Below are 25,639 nucleotides of genomic sequence, written 5' to 3'. Positions count from 1 at the left end.
AAAAAAGGTCCCTAAGGGGCTTTAGTGAATTGCAAAATCAGTGCAGAGGTCCCTCGCTTCTCTCACGTACTCTTATCCCAAGTGGTGGTGGCGGTGGGGAGCGCTTGGGTAGCACGCGAGCTCTTTTGTTCCTCCTCCGCAAAGTGGAGGTGGTGTGACCCGAGGCTTTGCGGGATAGCGTCCACCGCGGAGTTCAAGTCTAGGTCCGCCAGCGCTGAGCCCCCGGAGGGAGGAGGGGGCGGGCTCAGGGAGTCCCTCCTTCGGGGGCGGGGCCAAGGGCTTCTTCGCTGCCCGGCCCTGCAGAGCGGAGGTCTGCAGGCTCTAGTTTAGTAAAGCCCATGCAAACCCGGCCAGAAGCCACCGCACTTATCAGCAGATCTCATGATTGTTTGGTAAAGGCTCTGCGGGTCTACGCAGGTCACCTCCCTCGGAACTCCGCGACTCCACGTCGGAGCCAGCCCTCGGCCCCCCTGCAGTCGGACGGTTACAGCCGCGGGAGACCTGGAGGCGGTGGCAGCGGCCCAGGAACTAGCAGCAGCGCCCGGGTAAGTCTGGGCATGTGTTTATCTCTCCGTGTGCCCAACTTTCTGATTACCGGTCTGCCTGTCCTACACCCAGGGCCTCTGTGATTCTACATTTATTTTCCTTAATCGGGATAGATAAAATATTTCATGGGATTCCAAGGCTTTTTTTTCATCCGTTTACTTTTGAATGGTTTTCACTTGTTTTATCCCACTGCTGCCTGTTACCAAACAGCATGAATGAATGATGCAATCCTACATAGGGGAGTCATCAGTACAAGAGTAGGAAAATCTCCAGAATTTAGAGTTGCAGTGTCTGACTTCATCAACTTCTTTACCATTGGAATTAGAATTTTAAATATGTACTTACCAGATACATTGTTGTAAAGGTAGAGCTTCAAGCTGGGAATTAAATAAATAATTCTTCTATTCATTAAACTTATGTGCTATGTTTTCTTTATATGTGACTTGCACGTTGTGTTTACTCTTTAAATATTTGACTGACCGGTATTGGAATGAGGATCAGGGAAGAAAAATTAAATCCAGGATTTCTACATGTTATTGCAACTGCCTGGTGTGTTTGCAATATAATGATAATAGTCCTGTCACTTTCATGTTGGGAAGCAAAGTAGTCTGGACGTTTTAAGTTTTCAGTTTATTTGATACATGCCTAATAACTTTTTTTAAGCTAACGTTTTATTGATGTATAATTTAATGCAATAATATGCACCCATTTTACGTGTACATTTTGATGAATTTTGACAATGTTGTACACACTTATAATCACCACCACAATAAAACACTTCCATCACCCTTAAGTTTTGTAGGGCCTCTTTGCAGTCAGATCCCCCCACTTCTAGCCCTACTGGCCTGATTTTTGTCATAATAGCATTTGTTTGTATTTTCTAGGGTTTCATATAAACAGAATCATATTGTACGTACTCTTTTGTGTCTGGCTTCTTCTAGTCAGTGTAATGTTTTCTATATTTATTCATGTTACAGCGTCATTAGTAATTCATATCTTTTTATTGCCGAGTAGTGTTCTATTCTAGGGACGTAACACACTGTTTATCCATTTATCTGTTGGTGGTCATTCTAGTTTTGGGCTATCATGAATAAAGCTGCTTTGAATATGTTTTTTGTTTTCTTGTTTTTTTACATACATTTACTTATTTATTTATTTATTGGCCACACCGCACGGCACGTGGGATCTTAGTTCCCCGACCATGGATCAAACCCATGCCCCCTGTACTGGAAGTGTGGAATCTTCACCACCGGACCACCAGGGAAGTCCCATCCCTTAGCTGCTTCTTTTTTTTAATACATACTTTTAATTAATTAATTAATTTTTGCCTGTGTTGGGTCTTCCTTGCTGCTCGCAGACTTTCTCTAGTTGCAGTGAGTGGGGGCTACTCTTTGTTGCGATGCGCGGGCTTCTCATTGCGGTGGCTTCTCTTGTTGAGGAGCACAGGGCTCTAGGCACTCAGGCTTCGGTAGTTGTGGTTCACGGGCTTAGTTGCTCCGCGGCATGTGGGATCTTCCCAGACCAGGGCTCGAACCCATGTCCCCTGCATTGGCAGGCGGATTTTTTTTTTGTTTTTTTAAATTTTAATGCACATACTTTTATAATTCTTTATTTATTTATTTTATTTTTGGCTGTGTTGGGTCTTCGTTTCTGTACGAGGGCTTTTGCCAGTTGCAGCAAGCGGGGGCCACTCTTCATCGCGGTCCGCGGGCCTCTCACTATCGTGGCCTCTCCTGTTGCGGAGCACAGGCTCCAGACGCGCAGGCTCAGTAGTTGTGGCTCACGGGCCTAGTTGCTCCGCGGCATGTGGGATCTTCCCAGACCAGGGCTCGAACCCGTGTCCCCTGCATTGGCAGGCAGATTCTCAACCACTGTGCCACCAGGGAAGCCCCGGCAGGCGGATTCTTAACCACTGCGCCACCAGGGAAGTCACCTGAATATGTTTTCATTTCACTTGAATAAATCTCCAGGAGTGGGATTGCTGACTCTTACGGTAGATAAATGTTTAGTTTCGTAAGGAACTGCCAAACTGTTTTCCAAAGTGGTTGTACCATTTTACATCCCCACCAGAAATGTATAAGAGTTCCAGTTGTTCCATGTCCTCACCAATACATGGTATTGTCAGTGTTTTTTATTTTTGTTATTCTTCTTTTGAGTTTATTTGCACATCTTTTTTGAAATGTCTATTGCTTATATTTTAATGGGTTGTTTGTTTTATTGAGTTGTAAGAGTTCTTTATTCTAGATACAAGTCCTCTATCAAATATATGTATTGTGAATATTTTCTCCCATTCTGCGACTTGCCTTTTTTTCCCTTTCTTTCTCCCCCCACCACCCCCCATAATGGTGTCTTTTGAAAAGCAGAAGTTTTTAATTTTTTCCTTTTATTATTCATGCTATTTGGGGTTTATTTGAGAAAATTTTGCCTACCTTAAGGTTGTTCTATTAGTGTCTATTGCTGAATAATAAATTATCCCAAAACTCAGCAGCTTAAATGACAAACGTTTATTTTCTCACTTTCTGTGGGTCAGAAATCTGGGAGCAGCTTAGCTGGGTGGTTCTGGTTTAGGGTCTCTTAAGAGGTTGCAGTTGGCCAAGGTCGACTTATCTGAACACTTTACTGGGGGCGGATCTGCTTCCTAGAGCACTCACCTGGTTATTGGCAGGATTCAGTTCCTTGAGGGTTGTTGGACTGAGGTCCTCAGTTCCTCACTGGCTGTTTGCTGGATGTTCCCTCAGTTCTGCCACATGGGCCTCTCGTTGGGCAGCTACCAACATGGTAGCTGCCTTCCCCCAGAGCAAGGAGTGGGGGTGCTGGGGCAAGATGGAAGCCACATTCCTTTTTTTTTTCTTTTTTTGAGATTAACTCACTTTATTTTATTATTTTATTTTATTTTTTGGCCTCACTGTGTGGCTTGCAGGATCTTAGTTCCCCGACCAGGGATTGAACCCAGGCCCCAGCAGTGAAAGTGCCGAGTCCTAACCACTGGACTGCCAGGGAATTCCCCGAGATTAACTCACTTTAAAAAACCCACTTTTATAATATTTTCTAGTTAGAAGTAATTATGGATTCACAGAAGGCTGCAAAGAAATATACAGGGAAATCTCATGCATTCCTCCTTCCCCCATGTCCCTTCCCCCGAAGACAACATCCCAAGGAACTGACACTGGCACAATCCATAGAGCTTGTTCAGACCTCACAGTTATACACACACTCATTTGTGTCAGTCTAATTTTGCAAGTGATATCCTATCACCTCTGCCTCACTCTATTCACTGGAAGAGAGTCACTATACCCAGCTCACTCTCAAGGGTAGGGGGTTACAGATGGGTTGGGATAGCAGGAAGTCGGTTCACTAGGTTTTTTGGATTTTTTGTTTTTTGGCCTCGCTGTGTGGCTTGCGGGATCTTAGTTCCCTGACCAGGGATGGAACCTAGGCCCCCCTGCAGTGGAAGCGCAGAGTCCTAAACATTGGCCCACCAGGGAATTCCCACTAGGGGCCATTTTAGAGGCTGCCTACCACAGGTGTGCAATTTTCCTCCTGTGTTTTAGAAGTCTTATAGTTTTAGCTTTTGTGTTTAGGTCTTGATTCATTTGGAGTTAATTTTTGGCATTGGACTACAAGTTAGGGAAGAATATACATTTCAAGATTTCTATATTTTATTAAAACTACCAGGTAGGATTTCAATATAATAACGATCAGAGTCTTGTCATTTTCATGCTGGTGAAACAAGGGACGTCTTAAATTTTCACATGATCTAATACATGCCCAATTAAAAAAAAAAAAAGGCCAGTAGCAAAGTATGAATTCTAAATTAGAAGAGAAATAGAGCGGGCCTTTATAGTTAAACCAATGGATCAAAGGAGAAAGAATAAACTCTATTAAAGAAGCAAATTGGAAATATTCCTTTTCTTGTCCTGCCATTCCTGGCAGTGGGTTCTCCTTAAGAACAGCAGCTTCCGGGGAGGGTCGCTAGGGTGCAGCTCTCGCGGGCCTGCAGGGGAGTGGGATTCAGAACACCTGCAGAAGCCAGCCATGCTCGGCAGGGTGGGAAAGAAACGCTAGACTTGCATGCTCAGGTACGAAGCTTGGAGTACACTTTGTACTCTTCCTCCTTCACGGGAGTATTATCCTGTGTGACTCTGCTGAGAGAAGGGTACACCGAACCCTTGCTGAGTTCAGTGAGGACCGTATTCGAACCTTCCAAATGATTTATTTCCATTCTGGCTTCCTTCCTTTGTCAACCTCTACTTTGCTTTTTCTTGCCGCTTGTTCTTAACTATTTCTTTGTATCTCTTTTTTTCTTCTGAGATTTAGCACCTTTATCCACTTTTTTTTTTTTGCTGTTTTGGGTTTTTGTTGCTGCGTGCAGGCTTCCTCTAGTTGTGGCAAGCGGGGGCTACTCATCGTTGCGGTGCTCGGGCTTCTCATTGCGGTGGCTTGTTGTGGAGCACGGGCTCTAGGCGTGTACGCTTCAGTAGTTGTGGCTCGAGGGGTCTAGAGCGCAGGCTCAGTAGTAGTGGCGCTCGGCCTTAGTTGCTCCGCGGCATGTGGGGTCTTCCCGGACCAGGGCTCGAACCCGTGTCCCCTGCATTGGCAGGTGGATTCTTAACCACTGCGCCACCAGGGAAGTCCCTATCCACTTCTATTTACAGTTTAAATGATGAGGATTATAATTTGAAGTTGTTGGCTTCGTTCCCTTGTTATTGGGCAGCAGGACTCCCCTCTGACTGTTCTTGGAATGTTGTTGACTTTCCTCATTTTGAAGAAAGCAGGGACCATTTTGTAGAGCCTGTAATGGACCTGTGTTGGCTTCTCTGTATTTGTATTGTGTTTTCCCAGTAGATCTTCTTTCCCTTTCTCTCTCCTTCTTTGAGCCTTGCTAATCAGGTGTAGGTGATTTCCTATCAGCCTCGAAGCTTTTGCAGACTTAAAGCCACAGAAGAGTGTTTCCTCCTCTGCGTGCTTCAAGGAGACAGAAGTGAAGGGTTTCCTAGGGGAAGCAGTCTTAGGAGACTTTGCAGCTGACCCTCCTTTGTACCGGCCCTGCTAGGAGGGACAGTGAAGCTAGACGGTCTCCTCTTTCTTCTCCTGTGTCTGGACCTTGACATTCATGTCCCTGTTTTTTTCTAGGCTCTTGCTCTTGCAGAACTCACAAGATCTCTCTTAAAGAAATCTGTAGTCAGAACTTTATGCTGTGTTTTTATTCAGGAAAGAAGCAGGAAGAGAAGAGTATTGTCTCCTAGGAATCCAGCCCTGGAGAAACGTGAGTCCAATTTGTCTTCTGTTTTCATTGTCATTGTCGTGTATTTATCAGTTAACAGTTTAATATTCACTGAATTAAAAAAAATTTCCTGCTGTAACCTATGTGGCATGCTTAAAAATCTCAGGTTCCCAGAAGAATAGCTGTTCTTTTTTATCATAAAATACACTATAATGCATTGACCAGAAACCATAGTCCTAGTTGCAGGAAGGCTCTTTGACGCTCCTCTGATTCAGAAACCTCTCAGCCTCCACTGGGCATTGTTTCACTGCTTGGAGGGCCCCAAACAGACTCACCCCGAAGACCAAAGCCACCCCAGGTGACGCCCGTCTAAGCCCAGGAAGCTTTGCTCTGTCGGCTTCCTCAACCTCTGTACCAGCTTATATTTGTTCTTACACAGGTGAAGGTAAGAGGTCAATCCCAGCAAAAGGGGAAGTTGGTGAAGGTGATCTTAGATGCCTCTTGTGAGATACTTAGATGGAAAAGTTGGAAGGGAGTTTGGATGAGCAAGTTTTTCTCCTTTTATCTAAAACCAGATCTCCTAAGGTTGGCCATGAAGGAAAACTTGTTTTTGTACCTTTGGAGCTGGGTGTGAGAAGGGGTTGTCAGCTGTGGCTTCTTTACCAGTTGGCCCTCTGCTTCCCCAAGATGGACCTGCTTGAGGTCGGGTGGGCAGGAGTCCTGTCCTGAGACACAGAAGGCAGTGGTCCAGTGGTCGGGACCAGGCCTGGGAGCTGCCATGTCTAAGCACAGACCTTTCCACCAGGATTTCTTCCACCCCCGTCCTGTCCCCCTTCCTTGCAAGGGCCAGATGTGAGAGATCCAGAGTCCATTCTCCAGCAACGATTTTTCTAATGTACACAATTCACTTTGAAGCGACTGAACTTACTCAGCAGATTTCCCCTCTGTCCCCTGGAGCTATGAGAATTTTGACTTTGTATGAATCATGAGTCACTCCTGGTGGAGACAATGAAAAAAAGAGGGAACCAGAAGTGAACAAGGAGGCAGAGCATTTTACAGTGCGGGTTGGGAAGCGCTAAAGGAAGCTGAATTTGTTCTGCAGTCTAAGCAGGGGATTGAAACCCATGTAAGCTGAGGGGTGGAGGGCATATCCCCTGGCACGAGCATTTAGTGGGCAAAGTTAGGGTCATATAATCCAGCTCCATCTGCTAGGGAGGGCATGAAGAAAGAATCAGTCTTCCATGTAACTTCAATGTAATGTTTGTGTATGGCTGTTAGCATAACTGGCACCATCATGGACCCTTACAGTTTCTCCTGTCCTTCCGCTGACCCTACCCAGGACTGTACTGTGCAGTGACTCACTTCTCTGTCATCAAGGGCTTTGTAGTTAATAGACATTGTTTAATAGTCATTAGGACCAGGTAGCCTCTATGCTCTGTTAGTCCCCAGACAATGATGAAAACCCTCCCCTGATGTATTGCCGGCACCCACGAGACTACTTACCCATTCATAAATCTTGGCTTGGGAGTGCACGCCCTGTTTCCAAGCGCCTACCCCCAAGCACTATAAAATTGTCCCAGTGGCCCCTGGGTGGTGGGAAGCGCGGCTGCGAATGCTTCTGGATTGTTGTCCACCCAGTCCAGATCCCACCCTCTGAGTAAGTTACCTGTGAGAAACCGATCCATTGATTATACAGAGCTGCCTGCCTCATGTTTTGGTCTCAAGATGCCTTCTCAGTTTGGTGGGCACTTTCCATTCCCTCTGTCCTCCAATAGTTTGTCTCAAAAATCCTGTCTTTGGAATCAAAATCTGTCTTTGGAACCACAGTGCAACCCAGGATTCAGGTGTCAGCAATTCTGAGTCATAAGTCAGGACTGATGTTCATCTGGGTCTGTGAAAATCAGTCCTCACTTTATTTGAGGAAATGTACATTTCCTTTCATATTTGAGGCTCATGATCTGGTTGAAGCTATTGCTGATATCAGTGGTTGGAAAGAGGCTAAAGGTGCTGGCTTTTCAAATGTGAGCAATAATGATTTGTCTGATCATCCCAACGGGACTGGGAACCTCTTGAAGATGGTGCCCATTCTGCATTTCCCAGGACTTGTGCTAGGCACAGAGAGGCACTGTGGATTGGCTTCATCTTCTTACATCTTTGAGGCTTCAGGAACCTGTCAGTCATTCTCAGGAGTCTTGCCCATTCTCCGTTATTTGTATTGTCTCCTGTACATTCTTTTTCTTTCTTTTAAATTTTAAAATTTTATTTTATTTATTTTTTTATACAGCAGGTTCTTTTTTTTTTTAATTTTTATTTATTTATTTTTTATTTATGGCTGTGTTGGGTCTTCGTTTCTGTGCAAGGGCTTTCTCTAGTTGCGGCAAGTGGGGCCCACTCTTCATCGTGGTGCACGGGCCTCTCATTATCGCGGCCTCTCCTGTTGCGGAGCACAGGCTCCAGACGCGCAGGCTCAGTAATTGTGGCTCACGGGCCCAGTTGCTCCGCGGCATGTGGGATCCTCCCAGACCAGGGCTCGAACCCGTGTCCCCTGCATTGGCAGGCAGATTCTCAACCACTGCGCCACCAGGGAAGCCCATACAGCAGGTTCTTATTAGTCATCAGTTTTATGCACATCAGTGTATACATGTCAATCCCAATCACCCAATTCATCACACCACCATCCCCACCCCCTCACGGCTTTCCCCCCTTGGTGTCCATACTTTTGTTCTCTACATCTGTGTCTCAATTTCTGCCCTGCAAACTGGCTCATCTGTACCATTTTTCTAGGTTCCACATACATGCATTAATATACGTTATTTGTTTTTCTCTTTCTGACTTCACTCTGTATGACAGACTCTAGATCCATCCACGTCTCAACAAATGACCCAATTTCATTCCTTTTTATGGCTGAGTAATATTCCATTGTATATATGTACCACATCTTCTTTATCCATTCGTCTGTCAATGGGCATTTAGGTTACTTCCATGACCTGGCTATTGTAAATAGTGCTGCAGTGAACATTGGGGTGCATGTGCCTTTTTGAATTATGGTTTTCTCTGGGTATATGCCCAGTAGTGGGATTGCTGGGTCATATGGTAGTTCTATTTTTATATGGTAGTTCTATTTTTAGTTTTTTAAGGAACCTCCATACTGTTCTCCATAGCGGCTGTATCAATTTACGTTCCCACCAACAGTGCAAGAGGGTTCCCTTTTCTCCACACCCTCTGCAGCATTTGTTATTTGTAGATTTTCTGATGATGCCCATTCAGACTGGTGTGAGGTGATACCTCATTGTAGTTTTGATTTGCATTTCTTTAATAATTAGTGATGTTGAGCAGCTTTTCATGTGCTTCTTGGCCATCTGTATGTCTTCTTTGGAGAAATGTCTATTTGGGTCTTCTGCCCATTTTTGGATTGGGTTGTTTGTTTCTTTAATATTGAGCTGCATGAGCTGTTTATATATTTTGGAGATTAATCCTTTGTCCATTGATTCGTTTGCAAATATTTTCTCCCATTCTGAGGGTTGTCTTTTCGTCTTGTTTATGGTTTTCTTTGCTGTGCAAAAGCTTTGAAGTTTCATTACGTCCCATTTATTTATTTTTGTTTTTATTTCCATTACTCTAAGAGGTGGATCACAAAAGATCTTGCTGTGATTTATGTCAAAGAGTGTCTTTCCTATGTTTTCCTCTAAGAGTTTTATAGTGTCCGGTCTTACATTTAGGTCTCTAATCCATTTTGAGTTTATTTTTGTGTATGGTGTTAGGCAGTGTGCTAATTTCATTCTTTTACGTGTAGCTGTCCAGTTTTCCCAGCACCACTTATTGAAGAGACTGTCTTTTCTCCATTGTATATCCTTGCCTCCTTTGTCATAGATTAGTTAACCATAGGTGTGTGGGTTTATCTCTGGGCTTTCTATCTTGTTCCATTGATCTATGTTTCTGTTTTTGTGCCAGTACCATATTGTCTTGATTACTGTAGCTTTGTAGTATAGTCTGAAGTCAGGGAGTCTGATTCCTCCAGCTCCATTTTTTCCCCTCAAGACTGCTTTGGCTATTCGGGGTCTTTTGTGTCTCCATACAAATTTTAAGATTTTTTGTTCTAGTTCCGTAAAAAATGCCATTGGTAATTTGATAGGGATTGCATTGAATCTGTAGATTGCTTTGGGTGGGTAGTATAGTCATTTTCACAATATTGATTCTTCCAATCCAAGAACATGGTATATCTCTCCATCTGTTGATATCATCTTTAATTTCTTTCATCAGTGTCTTATAGTTTTCTGCATACAGGTCTTTTGTCTCCCTAGGTAGGTTTATTCCTAGGTATTTTATTCTTTTTGTTGCAATGGTAAATAGGAGTGTTTCCTTAATTTCTGTTTCAGATTTTTCATCATTAGTGTATAGGAATGCAAGAGATTTCTTGCATTAATTTTGTATCCTGCAACTTTACCAAATTCATTGATTAGCTCTAGTAGTTTCCTGATGGCATTTTTAGGATTCTCTATGTAGAGTATCATGTCATCTGCAAACAGTGAGAGTTTTACTTCTTCTTTTCCAATTTGTATTCCTTTTATTCCTTTTTCTTCTCTGATTGCTGTGGCTAGGACTTCCAAAACTATGTTGAATAATAGTGGTGAGAGTGGACGTCCTTGTCTTGTTCCTGATCTTAGAGGAAATTCTTTCAGTTTTTCACCATTGAGAATGATGTTTGCTGTGGGTTTGTTGTATATGACCTTTATTATGTTGAGGTAGGTTCCGTCTGTGCCCACTTTCTGGAGAGTTTTTATCATAAATGGATGTTGAATTTTGTCAAATGCTTTTTCTGCATCTATTGAGGTGATCGTATGGTTTTTATTCTTCAATTTGTTAATATGGTGTATCACATTGATTGATTTGCGTATATTGAAGAATCCTTGCATCCCTGGGATAAATCCCACTTGAACATGGTGTATGATCCTTTTAATGTGTTGTTGGATTCTGTTTGCTAGTATTTTGTTGAGGATTTTTGCATCTATATTCATCAGTGATATTGGTCTGTAATTTTCTTTTTTTGTAGTATCTTTGTCTGGTTTTGGTATCAGGGTGATGGTGGCCTCATAGAATGAGTTTAGGAGTGTTCCTTCCTCTGCAATTTTTTGGAAGAGTTTGAGAAAGATGGGTGTTAGCTCTTCTCTAAATGTTTGATAAAATTCACCTGTGAAGCCATCTGGTCCTGGACTTTTGTTTGTTGGAAGATTTTTAATCACAGTTTCAATTTCATTACTTGTGATTGGTCTGTTCATATTTTCTATTTCTTCCTGGTTCAGTCTTGGAAGGTTATACCTTTCTAAGAATTTGTCCATTTCTTCCAGGTTGTCCATTTTATTGTCATAGAGTTGCTTGTAGTAGTCTCTTAGGATGCTTTGTATTTCTGCGGTGTCTGTTGTAACTTCTCCTTTTTCATTTCTAATTTTATTGATTTGAGTCCTCTCCCTCTTTTTCTTGATAAGTCTGGCTAATGGTTTATCAATTTTGTTTATCTTCTCAAAGAACCAGCTTTTAGTTTTATTGATCTTTGCTATTGTTTTCTTTGTTTCTATTTCATTTATTTCTGCTCTGATCTTTATGATTTCTTTCCTTCTTCTCACTTTGGGTTTTGTTTGTTCTTTCTCTAGTTCCTTTAGATGTAAGGTTAGATTGTTTATTTGAGACTTTTCTTGTTTCTCAAGGTAGGCTTGTATAGCTATAAACTTCCTTCTTAGAGCTGCTTTTGCTGCATCCCATAGGTTTTGGATCATCGTGTTTTCATTATCATTTGTCTCTAGGTATGTTTTGATTTCCTCTTTGATTTCTTCAGTGATCTCTTGGATATTTAGTAACGTATTGTTTAGCCTCCATGTGTTTGTGTTTTTTACGTTTTTTTCCCTGTAATTGATTTCTAATCTCATAGCATTGTGGTCAGAAAAGATGCTTGATATGATTTCAATTTTCTTAAATTTACTGAGGCTTGATTTGTGACCCAAGATGTGATCTATCCTGGAGAATGTTCCGTGCGCACTTGAGAAGAAAGTGTAATCTGCTGTTTTGGGATGGAATGTCCTATAAATATCAATTAAATCTATCTGGTCTATTGTGTCATTTAAAGCTTCTGTTTCCTTATTTATTTTCATTTTGGATGATCTGTCCATTGGTGTAAGTGAGGTGTTAAATTCCCTTACTATTATTGTGTTACTGTCGATTTCCTCTTTTATAGCTGTTAGCAGTTGCCTTATGTATTGAGGTGCTCCTATGTTGGGTGCATATATATTTATAATTGTTATATCTTCTTCATGGATTGGTCCCTTGATCATTATGTAGTGTCCTTCCTTGTCTCTTGTAACATTCTTTATTTTAAAGTCTATTTTATCTGATATGAGTATTGCTACTCCAGCTTTCTTTTGATTTCCATTTGCATAGAATATCTTTTTCCTTCCCCTCAGTTTCAGTCTGTATGTGTCCCTAGCTCTGAAGTGGGTCTCTTGTATACCGCATATATATGGGTCTTGTTTTTGTATCCATTCAGCAAGCCTGTGTCTTTTGTTTGGAGCATTTAATCCATTCATGTTTTAGGTAATTATTGATATGTATGTTCCTATGACCATTTTCTTAATTGTTTTGTTTTTTTAGGTCCTTTTCTTCTCTTTTGTTTCCCACTTAGAGAAGTTCCTTTAGCATTTGTTCTAGAGCTGGTTTGGTGGTGGTGAATTCTCTTAGCTTTTGCTTGTCTGTAAAGCTTTTGATTTCTCCATTGAATCTGAATGAGATCCTTGCCGGGTAGAGTGATCTTGGTTGTAGGTTCTTCCCTTTCATCACTTTAAGTATATCATACCACTCCCTTCTGGCTTGTAGAGTTTCTGCTGAGAAATCAGCTGTTAACCTTATGGGAGTTCCCTTGTATGTTATTTGTCGGTTTTCCCTTGCTGCTTTCAGTAATTTTTCTTTGTCTTTAATTTTTGCCAGTTTGATTACTATGTGTCTTGGCGTGTTTCTCCTTGGGTTTATCCTGTATGGGACTCTCTGCGCTTCCTGGACTTGGGTGGCTATTTCCTTTCCCATGTTAGGGAAGTTTTCGACTATAATCTCTTCAAATATTTTCTTGGGTCCTTTCTCTTCTCCTTCTGGGACCCCTATAATGCGAACGTTGTTGCATTTAATGTTGTCCCAGAGGTCTCTTAGGCTGTCTTCATTTCTTTTCATTCTTTTTTCTTTATTCTGTTCCATGGCAGTGAATTCCACCATTCTGTCTTCCAGGTCACATACCCGTTCTTCTGCCTCAGTTATTCTGCTATTGATTCCTTCTAGTGTAGTTTTCATTTCAGTTATTGTATTGTTCATCTCTGTTTGTTTGTTCTTTAATTCTTCTAGGTCTTTGTTAAACATTTCTTGCATCTTCTCGATCTTTGCCTCCATTTTTTTCCCGAGGTCCTGGATCATCTTCAGTATCATTATTCTGAATTCTTTTTCTGGAAGGTTGCCTATCTCCACTTCATTTAGTTGTTTTTCTGGGGTTTTATCTTGTTCCTTCATCTGGTACATAGCCTTCTGCCTTTTCATCTTGTCTATCTTTCTGTGAATGTCGCCTCCTGTACATTCTTATAAGGTTCTTTAGCCCATTCCATTTATCTCATTTTAGGTCCTCTAACATCATTTGTTTGTCTGTTGCTGGCTTTCTCTCCATTTACAAATGGCTCATTCTCCATGCTCAGTGGAACTGCACTGCATTAAGCACTGCTTCTCTGCTGATAGACTTCTGTCTTCTAGGCTTTTATAGTGAGCCTGCTTAGCCATGTAATATTAGGTTAATTCCCGCTGGACCAGAGCCAAATGGGTGTTTCTCAGGCACAGAGAGTGGGATATGGAGCTCCTTGGAGTTCGCTGGCTTGGTGGGAATTTGACAATTTATGAAACTTGTTTCTATCTGCTGGTCTCCCAAAGAATGGGCAGACTTTCTTCTTTCACTATTTCTCTAATAATTAGCAATGTTGAGAATCTTTTCACCTGCCTGTTGGCCATATGTATGTCTTCTTTGGAGGATAGTCTGAATTCTTGCTGAAAGTCTTTGACATTTCCTGGGTCCACATTACTCTTTCTTTCTTTCTTTCTTCCTTCCTTCCTTCCTTCCTTCCTCCCTCCCTCCCTCCCTTCCTCCCTCTCTCCCTTTCTTTCTTTCTTGCGCTGTGTTGGGTTTTCATTGATGCACGCAGGGTTTCTCTAGTTGCATCATTGCAGTGCGTGGGCTTCTCATTGTGGTGGCTTCTCTTGTTGTGGAGCACGGGTTCTAGGCGCGTGGGCTCAGTAGTTGTGGCACACAGCCTTAGTTGCTCCCGTGGCATGTGGCATCTTCCCGGACCGGGAGTCAAACCCACGTCCCCTGCATTGGCAGGCAGATTCTTAACCACTGCACCACCAGGGAAGTCCCCACATTACGTTCTTAACAATGTCTAACCTTATTTAATTCTGCTTAATTTATCCACCTCTTTTATGTTGTCTCTGTGCATTTGAGACCCAAGTTTCCGTTCTTTGACCATCATTTAGGAGCTGTATGACCTTGGGTAAAGCATTTAACTTCCTTATACCTCTATTAGTTAATCTGTGAAATGGATGTATTAATATTGTTCCTGCAGAAAGGCATGGGACTAGCCCCAGATAATGGCTTTGAGTTTCCTTCCAACTTCACAATATATGATATTGATTCTGTTTCTCTGTTATAGCCATCATTGCTTGTTAAGGATTTTAATTTTAGGGTAATAGCACACTAAATTGGAATTGTTTTATTGAGAATAGTAATCTACTCGATTCTGTGTTCTCAGTAACTGCTTAGATTCAACTCTAATTCATGAAACATTTAATTTTAGCACCCACTGTGCTGGAAACAGAAAGATAATTCAGTCAAGGTCCCTACCCTGAAGGAACTCACATTCTAGGAAGGGAATGGGAGTGATTAATTAATTCTCTGAGGGGGTTATGAAGGAGCTAGTACAGGGAAAATAATTTAATCTGAACCTTGAAGAATAAATAGGGATTTTCCCATTAGACATGAGTAATTAGGTAATTTCAGGCAGAGGGAACAGCATCTGCAAAGGTACAGAGAACTAAAAAATCATGACATGTTTAAGGAACAAGAAGTCCTCTGTATTCCTTGAGCATAAGGTGTGGGTGTGTGTATGTGAGTGTATGTGGGGGGAGAAGAGCAATGGGGAATATATTGGTGAAATAGGACTCAAATCATGAAGGGCATAAATGAATAACAGAGACATTTTGTTAATTTATATGCTAATGATGAGGAATGGATGAGCAAGGGCATCATGAGGTCTGATGTGATTAACCTGATTTGATTCTTCAGTCCTCAGCAGCCAAACCTGAACACAGGCAGGCACAGCAGTATAGTTAAAATTTAAGTGCAAATGACTATGTTTAAAAAAATGTCTTTACCTTTAAAAAATACATACTGAAATATTTTTGTATGAAATGATATAATTTGCTTTGAGATAAATCAGATTTATCTCAAAGGTGGAAGTGTGTGGGTGTGACATTGCGATTTGTAATAAACATATATTTGGTCCTGTCCCATTTCTGGCACAGAGCTCCTAAAACCCTTGGAATTTCCTGTGATGAGAGGGATAAAGATGTCTCTTATGTTAATGAGGTGACTTTTGGACCCACCTAAGGATGGGGGCTGTTTGCCATGAGAGCCAACCATGTGATTAGAGGGTTGGAACTTTTGGTCCCACTGCCCTGACCTCTGGGGAGGGAGGAGAGGCTGGAGGCTGAGCTTAGTCACCAATGACCAATGATTTAATCAATTATGCCCTTGTAATGAATCCTCCATAAAAACCGAAAAGGATGGGGTTCAGAGAACTTCTAGGTTGGTGAACACATGGAAATTTGGGGAGAACGGCATGCCTGGAGAGGGCATGGAAGCTCCATGCCCCTTTCCACATACCTTGCCCTGTACATTTCTTTCATCTGCTGTTCCTGAGTTATATCCTTTTAGAATAAATCTAGTGAAGTTCTGTGAGTCACTCTAACAAATTAATCAAACCCAAGGAGGAGGTTGTTGGAACCTCCAGTCTATAGCCAGTCAGTCAGAAGCATAGGTGATAATCTGGACTTGTGGACTTGTGACTGGCATCTGAAATGTGTGTGTGTGTGTGTACGTGTGTCAGGGGTGGAGTGGGGTCAGTCTTGTGGGACTGAACCCTTGACCTGTGGAATCTGATGCTCTTCCTATGGGTAGATAGTGTCGGAATTGAGTTGAGATGTAGGATACCCTGCTGGTGTCCGAGAATTGCTTGGTAGTGTGGGAGCCCTACCCTCCCAATGTTGGAATTGGGGTGCGGAACCTTTTATAGTGGGGTTGATGAAGCAAGATTTGCTATGATTGTTGAAGCAGGATGATAAATACATGGAGTTCATGTATTCATACTTTCTATTTTTGTATGCATTTGAAATTTGCCACAATAAAAAGTTAAAAAAATGGTTAGTTGTGGGTATGTAATTCACAATTTTATCATTTATTTATTCATTCAACCTTCAGAATTAATTGAGCATCTACTCAAAAGAAGTTCAAAACAATAGGTGTTTTGGAAAATTTTGGATCTTAGTATAAAGAGCTTGCAATCCAAGAGTGGAGGTGCTATGCACATAAATCAATTTAAGATAAGTTGGAATATTATGAATTCCATATCTTAAAAAAACAGATCTACATGAAGTACTGTGGAAGTTCTGGGGAGAGATTTTTTTCCAGCTCAGGGGAATCAGGGAAGACTTAATAGTGAAGATGGCATTTGAGCTTTATTCATTCACTTAATTCAACCGATATTAATGAGTCCTACTGTGTGCCAAATACTGTTCTCAGTCCTAAGGATCCAACAGTGAACAAAGCTGATAAAGATCCTACTCTTGTGAAATTGACATCCTAATGGGAACAAATAGACAACACATAATAAACATAAGTTTTATCGTGTGTTAGAAGATGAGAGATGTTACAGAAAAAAGAAGTAAGGCATCGTGAGGGAGGTTAGTAATGTTGGGGGTAAGGTTAGGGAGGGGGGGTTACAGTGGTAAACAGGGTGGTCAGGTTGACATTTGGGCAGACTCTTGCCAAGGGAACTGGCCAAGTGGATATTCGTGTGAAGAGCCTTCCCTCCGAGGGCACGGCTGGAGCAAAGGCCTTAAGTGGGGAGTCTGCCTGGTGTATTTGCAGAGCAGCAGGAGGACCAGCGAGGCTGGACCAGAGTGAACCAGGGGGAGAGGAGTTGAAAATGAGGCCAGAGAAGTAATGGGGAGGGCATGGTGGTGGTGGTGCCAGAGTTGGCGGGCAGACCTTCTAGGTAACCATAAGAACTTCGGTTTTTACTTTTAGTAAAATGAGGAGCCAGTGAAGGATTTTGAGCCAGAAGTGCAGCATGATTTGCTTATAGCTTACAGTGATTCTCTGGCTGTTATGTCGAGAGCAAATACTGGGGTGGGGACCTTTTAGGAGGCTTTTGGTATAATCTTGCCAAGAAACATTGGTGACTCAAGCTAGAACGATAGCAGTGGATGTGGTGAGACGTGGTCATATTTTAGTTAGAGCTTAAAGGCAGAACCAACATCATTTCCTGAAAGATTGGATGTGGGATTTGAGAGAAAGAGAAATGTCAAGGGTGACTAAAGAATGGAGTTGCCATCAAGGGAGAGAAGGAAGGCTTCAAGAGTGACAGTTTTCTGGGGGGAGGGAAGAGCGGGAGTTCAGTTTTGGGCATGTTAAGTTTGGGATGTTTACCAAACATCTGAGTGGAAGTCAGGTAGGTAGTTGGAGTTTAGAGTTTGGGAGAGAAAACTGAGCTGCAGGTGTACATTTGGGAGTTACTGTCATAGAGACAGCATTTAAAGCCATGAGCCTGGATGAATTAATTCATCTAGGGAGTGAGTATAGGTAGAGAAGACCAAGGACGGACCATGGGCCATTGCAACATTAAGAGAACAGAAGAGAACCAACCAGCAAAGGAGCTTAGCCTCAAAGAGCCGATGAACTGTGAACCTGGGAAGTCAGTCCTCTAAGTTGAGGGATCAGCTTGAACAAGAGCGTGATGCTGGGGGAAAAAACAGATTGTTGATAACCAGTAGCAGATGTGTTTAGTATTCATGTTTTTTAAGAATAGTTTTCTGTTGAATGGAGACTTATTCACATTTAGGTTGTTAATGTTAGTGCAGAGTTTAAGATTCTATTATCTAACTGGATTCATTAGTTTACCCTCCCTTGCCTGTTTTTATTGGGTCTCTAATGAAACTCACATTTCCTATTTGGAGATCTGTCTTGTAAGGGGTCAAACAAGGATCAACAATTTTTTTTTGTAAAGGGCTAGATAGTAAATATCTGAGGCTTTGCAGGCTGTACAATCTCTGATGCAGCTACTCAACTTGTCTGTTGTAGTGGGGAAGCTGCTATAGACACATAAATGATGAACATGGCTGTGTTCCAATAACACTTTATTTCGGACACTGAATTTTGAATTTTATGTAATTTTCATGTTTCACAAAATATTATTCTTCTATTTTTTCCAGCTACTTAAAAGGTAAAAAAGTCATTCTTCGTAGGCTGTACAAAGATAAGTGGCAGGCTGGATTTGGCCTACTGGCTGTAGTTTGCTGACCCCTGGCTTAAAAGATTTTTTTTTCCAGGTCAACTTTGAACCAGATCATTCTGCCAAATGCATTGGTTAGTTAGTTAGTTAGTTAGTTAGTTAGTTATATTTTTATTTATTTATTTATTTATTTATTTATTTATTTATGGCTGTGTTGGGTCTTTGTTGTTGTGCGTGGGCTTTCTCTAGTTGTGGTGAGCGGGAGTTACTCTTTGTTGCGGTGCACGGGCTTCTCATTGTCGTGGCTTCTCGTTGCGGAGCGTGGGCTCTAGGTGCGCAGGCTTCAGTAGTTGTGGCATGTGGGCTCAGTAGTTGTGGCTTGTGGGCTCTAGAGCTCAGGCTCAGTAGTTGTGGCACATGGGCTTAGTGGCTCTGTGGCATGTGGGATCTTCCCAGGCCAGGGCTCGAACCCATGTCCCTTGCATTGACAGGCAGATTCTTAACCACTGCACCACCAGAGAAGCCCCAAATGCATTGGTTTGAAATCAGTTACAAAGTGGGTTGGCCCGACTCCTTTGAGTCTGTTTTCAGCCACTGTTTATGCTGATTTGCATTGTCCGTGTGGCGTTGTACATGACATATTAGTCTCTTTGATGGGTGAGTGGTCTGGGTGACCTCTAGGATCTAGTTCACGTCCACGATTCTAGTCCAGTGATTTTCTTAAAAAAAAAAAAAAAGAAAGAAAGAAATACTCAAAATTCTTTTGAAACTATCCTCCATAGCTTCTGCAGCACTGTGGTCTCCCAGAGTTTCTTCCTGTGACCTCTCCCTCTCATTTTCCTTCTCAGGCTCCTGACTTGAATGTCCAGTTCCTGCGCTCTGTCCTCACGCCTCTTCTTTCTCCCTTTTTCCACTCTCCCTGGTGACTTCCATCAGGCTGTGACTTCAGTTACCACCTCTGCACCAGAGACTAACACGTGTGTGTGTAGCTCTGACTTCTCTTCTGAGGTGGAAAGCAAGGTCTCCCATTAGCTAGAAGTTAAAATCCAAACTCCTTGGCCCGGCCCGCACTAACTCCCCGTGCACTGCCTGGCAGCTGGACTGGGCTGTTGGGCCGCTTCCAGCAGGTCATCCATCCTTCGGCTGCGTTGCCTTTGCCCTTGCTCTTCCCTCTGCTAACATTACCCTGTCTCCTTGCTGCCGTCTCCCTCCCTGCTAATTCCCAGCACACCCCAAATTGATACCCTGCCCTTTGAGAACCCACTCAGAGGGCCACTTTGCAAGAGTCAGCTTAATGCCTGTACTTCTTGGAAGCCCTGTTTCATAGACAAGGTTCAACATTTCCTCTGTGTGCTCACGGTAACTTATGCACATTTACATTGTAGCCCTTGCCTTATTGCTCTGTTAGGTCAAAAGTCCTTGAATATTGGTTGAACATCAAATATATTTATAAGTTGGTACCTTCACTAGACAATTCTTGGGAGCAGAGTTTGGGTCCCGCTAATCTTTGTAACCCCAGAGCCTGACATTTAGAAGATGCTTACTTTGTGTTAAAAAAAAAAAAAAAATGAATGACTCCATGAGGACATGCTTATATGGGCTACACTGACTTGGATACAAATTAAAATATATTGACAGTCGTAGGCAAAATTAGACCTTTTTATGACTCTGTTTTATGTCTTTAACTATATTTATCTTTTTCTGTTGTAGGAGGAGAATTCTTCCCAAGATGGTCTCCCATTCAGAGCTGAGGAAACTTTTCTGTTCAGCTGATGCAGTGTGCTTTGATGTTGACAGCACAGTCATCAGGGAAGAAGGAATTGATGAGCTGGCCAAATTCTGTGGAGTTGAGGATGCTGTGTCAGAAATGTAAGAACAGTATTTATTCACCTTACGAAATGATAAAGAATTGCAAAAGAAGAGTGACTTTTGGATGACATGCAGGACCAGAGCCACAATTCCCTGATCTTAGTCCCTGCCTATGAAACATGGGCACTAGGCTTTTTCCTCCGCCACTGAGAGCTGAATTTGGTAATGTACATCATCCAACCATCCATTTATACAAATATTTATGGCAAAAAAATATATGGTTGCCTCTGACAAACAAATATGGATGACATACTCTTAGCTTGGTCAGGGGAATGATGACGATAAGTAACCAAAGAAGATGACCTGGGGGGTCTCCAGGGGTCCAGTGCTTTGTGTCATGGTTGAAAGTGTGGCCTTAGTGGTTTGCTAGAAAGCTAGTTATGGTTCAGAGTCTCTCCATGGGTGCCTGGATGAGAGTCCCTCCCTCCCTCCTGCCCCCCCCGTGCCGCCTGCAGTCACTAGGTCATGGACCATTTCATGTTCAGCTTCCTTTGATGCAAGAGTCCCTGGCCTCTGGTTTCTTTCTTGGTTTACAAACGCTCACAGCTTCCAAGGCAGGTACCTGTGGATAGTATATGTGGTTTTCTTAGCTCACTGGATGGTGTATTTGTGGATGCAAAGGATAAAGGATTCTCTTTACTGATGTCTTTTGCACCTTGGTATCGTTTGCTCTGCAAAATAGACTTAGGCTATTTTGGCTTCAAAATATTAACGTGATTCTCAAGCAAACCTTCAATAGTTTATCCCAGGCCTCACTCGCTCCCATGGCCACGTACCACGTCTGTTGTACGGTGGGGCACCTTCCTTGTGCGTGGACCTTGTGAGGAGCTGGGGAGGGTAGGCGTGTAAACTTCGAAGACAGCACTTGGCTGGCCTGATTTTTGGGTCTTCCTCCTAGGACACGGCGAGCCATGGGCGGGGCAGTGCCTTTCAAGGCTGCCCTCACAGAGCGCTTAGCTCTGATCCAGCCCTCCAGGGAACAGGTGCAAAGGCTCATAGCAGAGCACCCACCACACCTGACCCCCGGCATAAGGTAAGGGGCTCCCCGGTCTGGGTACACTGTCTCCCTATCAGCACCTGCATTTGGGGGCACGTCCTCCTGAGGGTATCTCACCATTACTTTAGAGCTCCCTTCTTTGTGGTTCCTTCGGTACTTGTATATGGTCTTGTCTGCTAGTTGGTCCTGCCCACGTCTGCCCTCCCTCTCTCCCCACGGAGAGCCCAAGCCTCCTCTTCTTCTTGTGTTTCTGGGTCCATGGGCAGAATAGAGTTGTGGAATGGTTTCCTAAAGCGGTCAAGCCCCACCCACTAATTTCTAAGTGCTTTTAGAAAAACATATATAAAACATTAATTCATTAGGCAGTATACCTCGTCTGATGTACCTTGGGCAAATGCATCTGGAGAAAAAAAATATATTTGAGTTTCCTTTTCATGTTTCATGTTTTCTCTTTTATATTAATCAGCATTTGGTATTTTATATGTTTTTTGTTTTTATTTTTTCAGGGAGCTAGTAAGTCGCCTACAAGAGCGAAATGTTCAGGTTTTTCTAATATCTGGAGGCTTTAGGAGCATTGTGGAACATGTTGCTTCAAAGCTCAACATCCCACCAACCAATGTCTTTGCCAACAGGCTGAAATTCTACTTTAATGGTAAGTCTTTAATAGTAACGTTTTCTCCTTCTTATCAGTTTTAGTGTTCAGTATCCTAGGTAATGTCTGTTGGAACGCAGCTCAAGCAAGGTGGCATCAGAGTTAAATGCTGCGATAAAGGATTCTCTTTATGATGTCTTTTGCACCTTGGTATCGTTTGCCCTGCAAAATAGACTTAGGTCATCATCTCTCCTACCTTCAGTGTCCATATAATCATCTATCTGTATATAAATGTCTGTACTTAGTAAAATGTTAGTTCCTATGTAACCCATGTGACTTATTTTGTTATGCATCATATTTCAGTTCTATGAAAGCTCTCATGTATCTGAATCAATTTAGACTCAGGAAGGAGAGTTAATTTGTGAGCAAGTCACTGCACTTTAGCTGCCTTTGGAGGCACCTCCTGGCCCCTCTCTGGACCATCACAGAGCCACAGCTGTAGTTTTCTGTCATCTCAAGATGTCTCCAGTTATGTCAAGGGGTGGCTGACATTCTTAAAACCAAATAATATTAATTAAAAATAAATTAAATGTGTTAATAGAATACTTTTTAAGGGTCTATAGATAGAAATCATTAAAAAAAAAAGTAGAGATAAGTGTGGTAATTACTGTAAGAATGGAAATAATCCATCAAATATAAATTGGAATCTCTTCTTAGATGAAATTGTATATTAACATGTTTTAAATTAATACATTACTATTTCATGGTGTTCTGCCACCTCAACAAGTTTTGAGAATTATGACACTGGAAGCTTAGAGGATAAAATTAATTTACCCCAAGATGTTTATCATCTAAAGGAGTAACCTTGACAAGAGGTATTTGTAATTTAAAAGTAAAGCTTGTTCATTCTGAGGAATAAGTGTGGAAGTCCAGGCTGTGTCACTTTACTGAAGGCCGTTTTTAGCTTTGTGAGTGACATGAAGGTGAGGCTATCATCTATGCAAAAGGCTGGCCCTACTGATACAATCCTGTGGATCTTTAACACTGTTTTAATGGCTCTTTTAAGGTGAATATGCAGGTTTTGATGAGATGCAGCCAACAGCAGAATCTGGTGGGAAAGGAAAAGTTATTAAACTTTTAAAGGAAAAATTTCATTTTAAGAAAATAGTCATGATTGGAGATGGAGCCACAGACATGGAAGCCTGTCCTCCTGCTGTATGTATTAAGTGTACTAATTTTTTTGCGGTTGTACTTTTACTGTTGACAGCTGACTTAGAACTCAGTACAATTTGTGAGAGTTAAACAAAAACCTGTATCAGCCTAAAATAAAAAACCAAAATAAATAAAACAAATTCAATCTCAATATATTAATTGGCTTTTTGCAAACCTAAGGAAGGTTGCAAATAAGGAGCTTAAAAACCTTTTAAAACTTCCAAAGACCCCTTGTCCCTGGAGGATGGCTGCCACCTCTTAGCCCAAGTATGTGCTCAACAAGGTTTGGCTTCATTTCCACAAATAATGCAGCTCTTATACTATAACCAAAATTTTAATGTTGTTTTATATTTGATAAACTATTTCCTCATACGTTATCTCATTTAATCCTCATAACAGCCCTGTGAGGTAAAAGTATTATCTTCTCCTTTTTACTGATCAGGGAACTGAGGCTCAGGGAGGTTTGATACCACGCCCATATTAAAGCATTTTATTCTTCTGAATTAACATTGTTTTCTGAGACTAACAGGAAACAAGTGCTATATAGCCAATATCTTATCTATCACATGTCCATTTCACGTACGACTTTGACTATATTGTCTTGTTCTAACTTAAGAAAAACTGAACCAAAAATACAGTGGTGAACATTTTACTACCTAGTTTCCTGAGTTCTAAAAATAGCATCTTTCTCTGTCAATGATTAAGCATTCGTGGTTAAAGAATCTTTTGGGATCCTTCTAACACTACTTGAGTCAGTTCGAGATAACACATTCTTAGACGATTTATAGCCGATGTTGGGGTTGACTAAGTAGTGAACGCCGGGCTAGTTGAATGAGTACAAGGCATAAAATGCAGGGTTCTCTCAGGGGGCCCCCGATCCCGGTGTCCAGAAAGAGAAAACTTACAAATTCCAGATGACCCTACCAGTCAGAAAATGATACAGCCTGACTGAGCCGAGAGAAAGTGGTGTGCGTGCAGGTGTGTGGCCCTGGAAGGTGGTCGGAGGAACCTGTGCCCTAAAGGACGGTTAGCAGCCTGCATGCGGAGGCCTGGCAGGACTTGGCAGGGTGGGTGTGTGTGGAACTTCTAGAGGGAGGGGAAGCAGCAGAGCACAGTATGTACTAGCATGGTCCTAGGCACGAGTGAGCTTTCTTTTCAGCAAGAGAAGAAGACCCCACATACCAGGCACTCTGGTGTTACCTTTGGGTCCTGGGAAGCCCTGGAAGGCTTCTGGACCGAGAAGACACAAGTCAGTGTGTTAGGACAGCTGAGTTGGTGCTGGCATGCAGAAAGGGCTGCAACAGAGGCAGGGAGCTCAGTTAGAAGGAGGCTAAATTTAACTAGAAGGTAAGCATCTAGTTATTCCCCCCCCCCTTGTATGGTATGAAAATAAAAATGAAGACAAAGGTCAAGTAAGAGAATTTTGTACTTCTAAATTCGTGTATATTGTGTCTGTAGCCTGGCAGAAAAAGAGAAAATACCATTTAAAAAGATCATTGACTAAAAGAAGGTATCACTGAGCAGAAATTAATGAAACAATGTAACTTTAAATAATTCTACCAGTGGAAAGTAGAGTGCTGCTAACATACTCTGGGGTTGTCATTTCCTTCAGCCCAGAATCACATGCCCTCCTGGGAGGGAGGTCCCTCAGTTTCACCCAGGATGCCAGCCGGGAGATACCTGCTCTGGTCCTGATTCCAGGCCCCGGGCATTTCCACGGCACCACAGGCTTTTCTCTGATCTTCTTTCTCTGAAATTGTCTGGCCTGGATGTGATTGCCACCTAGTTTAGAACTCAGATGTTTACCGCCTGGTGTGTTTTTATTTTTGTAAGCAATTGTCTTGGTTTTAAGAGGGTTTCAGTTCTCCTGAAGCCCGCAATGTCCAGCTGAATGCATCTGCAGCAGTGGTGGTCAGACTCATTCATTCTCGGGGCAGGAGGGGGGGACGGAGGCTCCCAGGGAGCTGGGGAGGGAGGTGCCCCAGGTGAGGCTGGGCTCACCTCTCTTTGCACAGAGTTTATTCTTTTAAACAACACTTACTGCCCTAGGCTGCTGCTGTATCTTTCTCTCTCTTTTAAACTATTTCCCTTTTGTTCTCTTCTTAGGATGTTTTCATTGGATTTGGAGGAAATGTGATCAGGCAACAAGTAAAGGACAACTCGGAATGGTACATCACTGATTTTGTAGAGCTTTTGGGAGAACTGGAAGAATAAGATCCGTTTTTATACAGTTCATAACAACTTCAGGTTAATTTTTAAAAGTTATACAGTTTGATACTGTTTGCTTCCAATTGCATATTAGGACTTAATATATAAATTTAGTACTGATTATCTGTACTTCCAAGTAAACTATAGTTAGGGCTCCTAGAACACTGTGGTTCGGTTTTTTTTTTTTTTTAACTGTAGTTCTGGTATTATTATGACCATTTAATTACCTGGAGAGTTTTATAATTTGAATTCTTTATGTATTTTCCTAGCTATATTTTATTTGAAGCCTTTTGAAGGTGGATAGTAAACACCTTCATTATTGGAAATATGGATTAGGCAGCTTTAAGTGAAATTGGTTTTCCCTTTATATATAAATAAAAGTTTATCCACATATCAGAACAGATTTGTAG

The 25,639-nt window shown here is 42.1% G+C and overlaps 1 protein-coding gene across 4 annotated transcripts; it reads left to right on the top strand.

Moving 5' to 3' along the window:
* On the top strand, positions 1–25,628 carry PSPH (phosphoserine phosphatase). 4 transcript variants are annotated; one of them, XM_082432461.1, is made up of 7 exons: positions 97–545; positions 5,680–5,812; positions 20,062–20,220; positions 21,119–21,253; positions 21,724–21,869; positions 22,876–23,024; positions 25,128–25,628. In XM_082432461.1, the coding sequence occupies exons 3-7, from the start codon at positions 20,081–20,083 to the stop codon at positions 25,233–25,235; spliced, it is 678 nt and encodes a 225-aa protein (XP_082288587.1). In that variant the 5' UTR covers positions 97–545; positions 5,680–5,812; positions 20,062–20,080; the 3' UTR covers positions 25,236–25,628. The 4 variants fall into 4 exon arrangements, with proteins under 4 accessions (XP_082288589.1, XP_082288588.1, XP_082288587.1 ...); XM_082432460.1 differs by having other exon boundaries at positions 98–545; positions 5,758–5,812; XM_082432463.1 differs by lacking the exon at positions 21,119–21,253 and having other exon boundaries at positions 1–545; positions 5,758–5,812.
* The last annotated feature ends 11 nt before the right edge of the window (positions 25,629–25,639 follow it).

Source organism: Balaenoptera physalus (assembly GCF_965194825.1).
Source record: "Balaenoptera physalus genome assembly, chromosome: 16".
Lineage (NCBI taxonomy): Eukaryota > Metazoa > Chordata > Mammalia > Artiodactyla > Balaenopteridae > Balaenoptera > Balaenoptera physalus.
Note: the sequence above shows the minus strand (reverse complement) of the source record. Positions and strands in the feature narration are given on the sequence as shown.

Coding starts and splice junctions, on each gene's coding strand:
- PSPH (XM_082432462.1), top strand. CDS start 20,081: ATGGTCTCCCATTCAGAGCTGAGGAAACTTTTCTGTTCAGCTGATGCA. Junction 21,254..21,723: donor CACCTGACCCCCGGCATAAG/GTAAGGGGCTCC, acceptor TTATTTTTTCAG/GGAGCTAGTAAGTCGCCTAC. Junction 21,870..22,875: donor GCTGAAATTCTACTTTAATG/GTAAGTCTTTAA, acceptor GGCTCTTTTAAG/GTGAATATGCAGGTTTTGAT.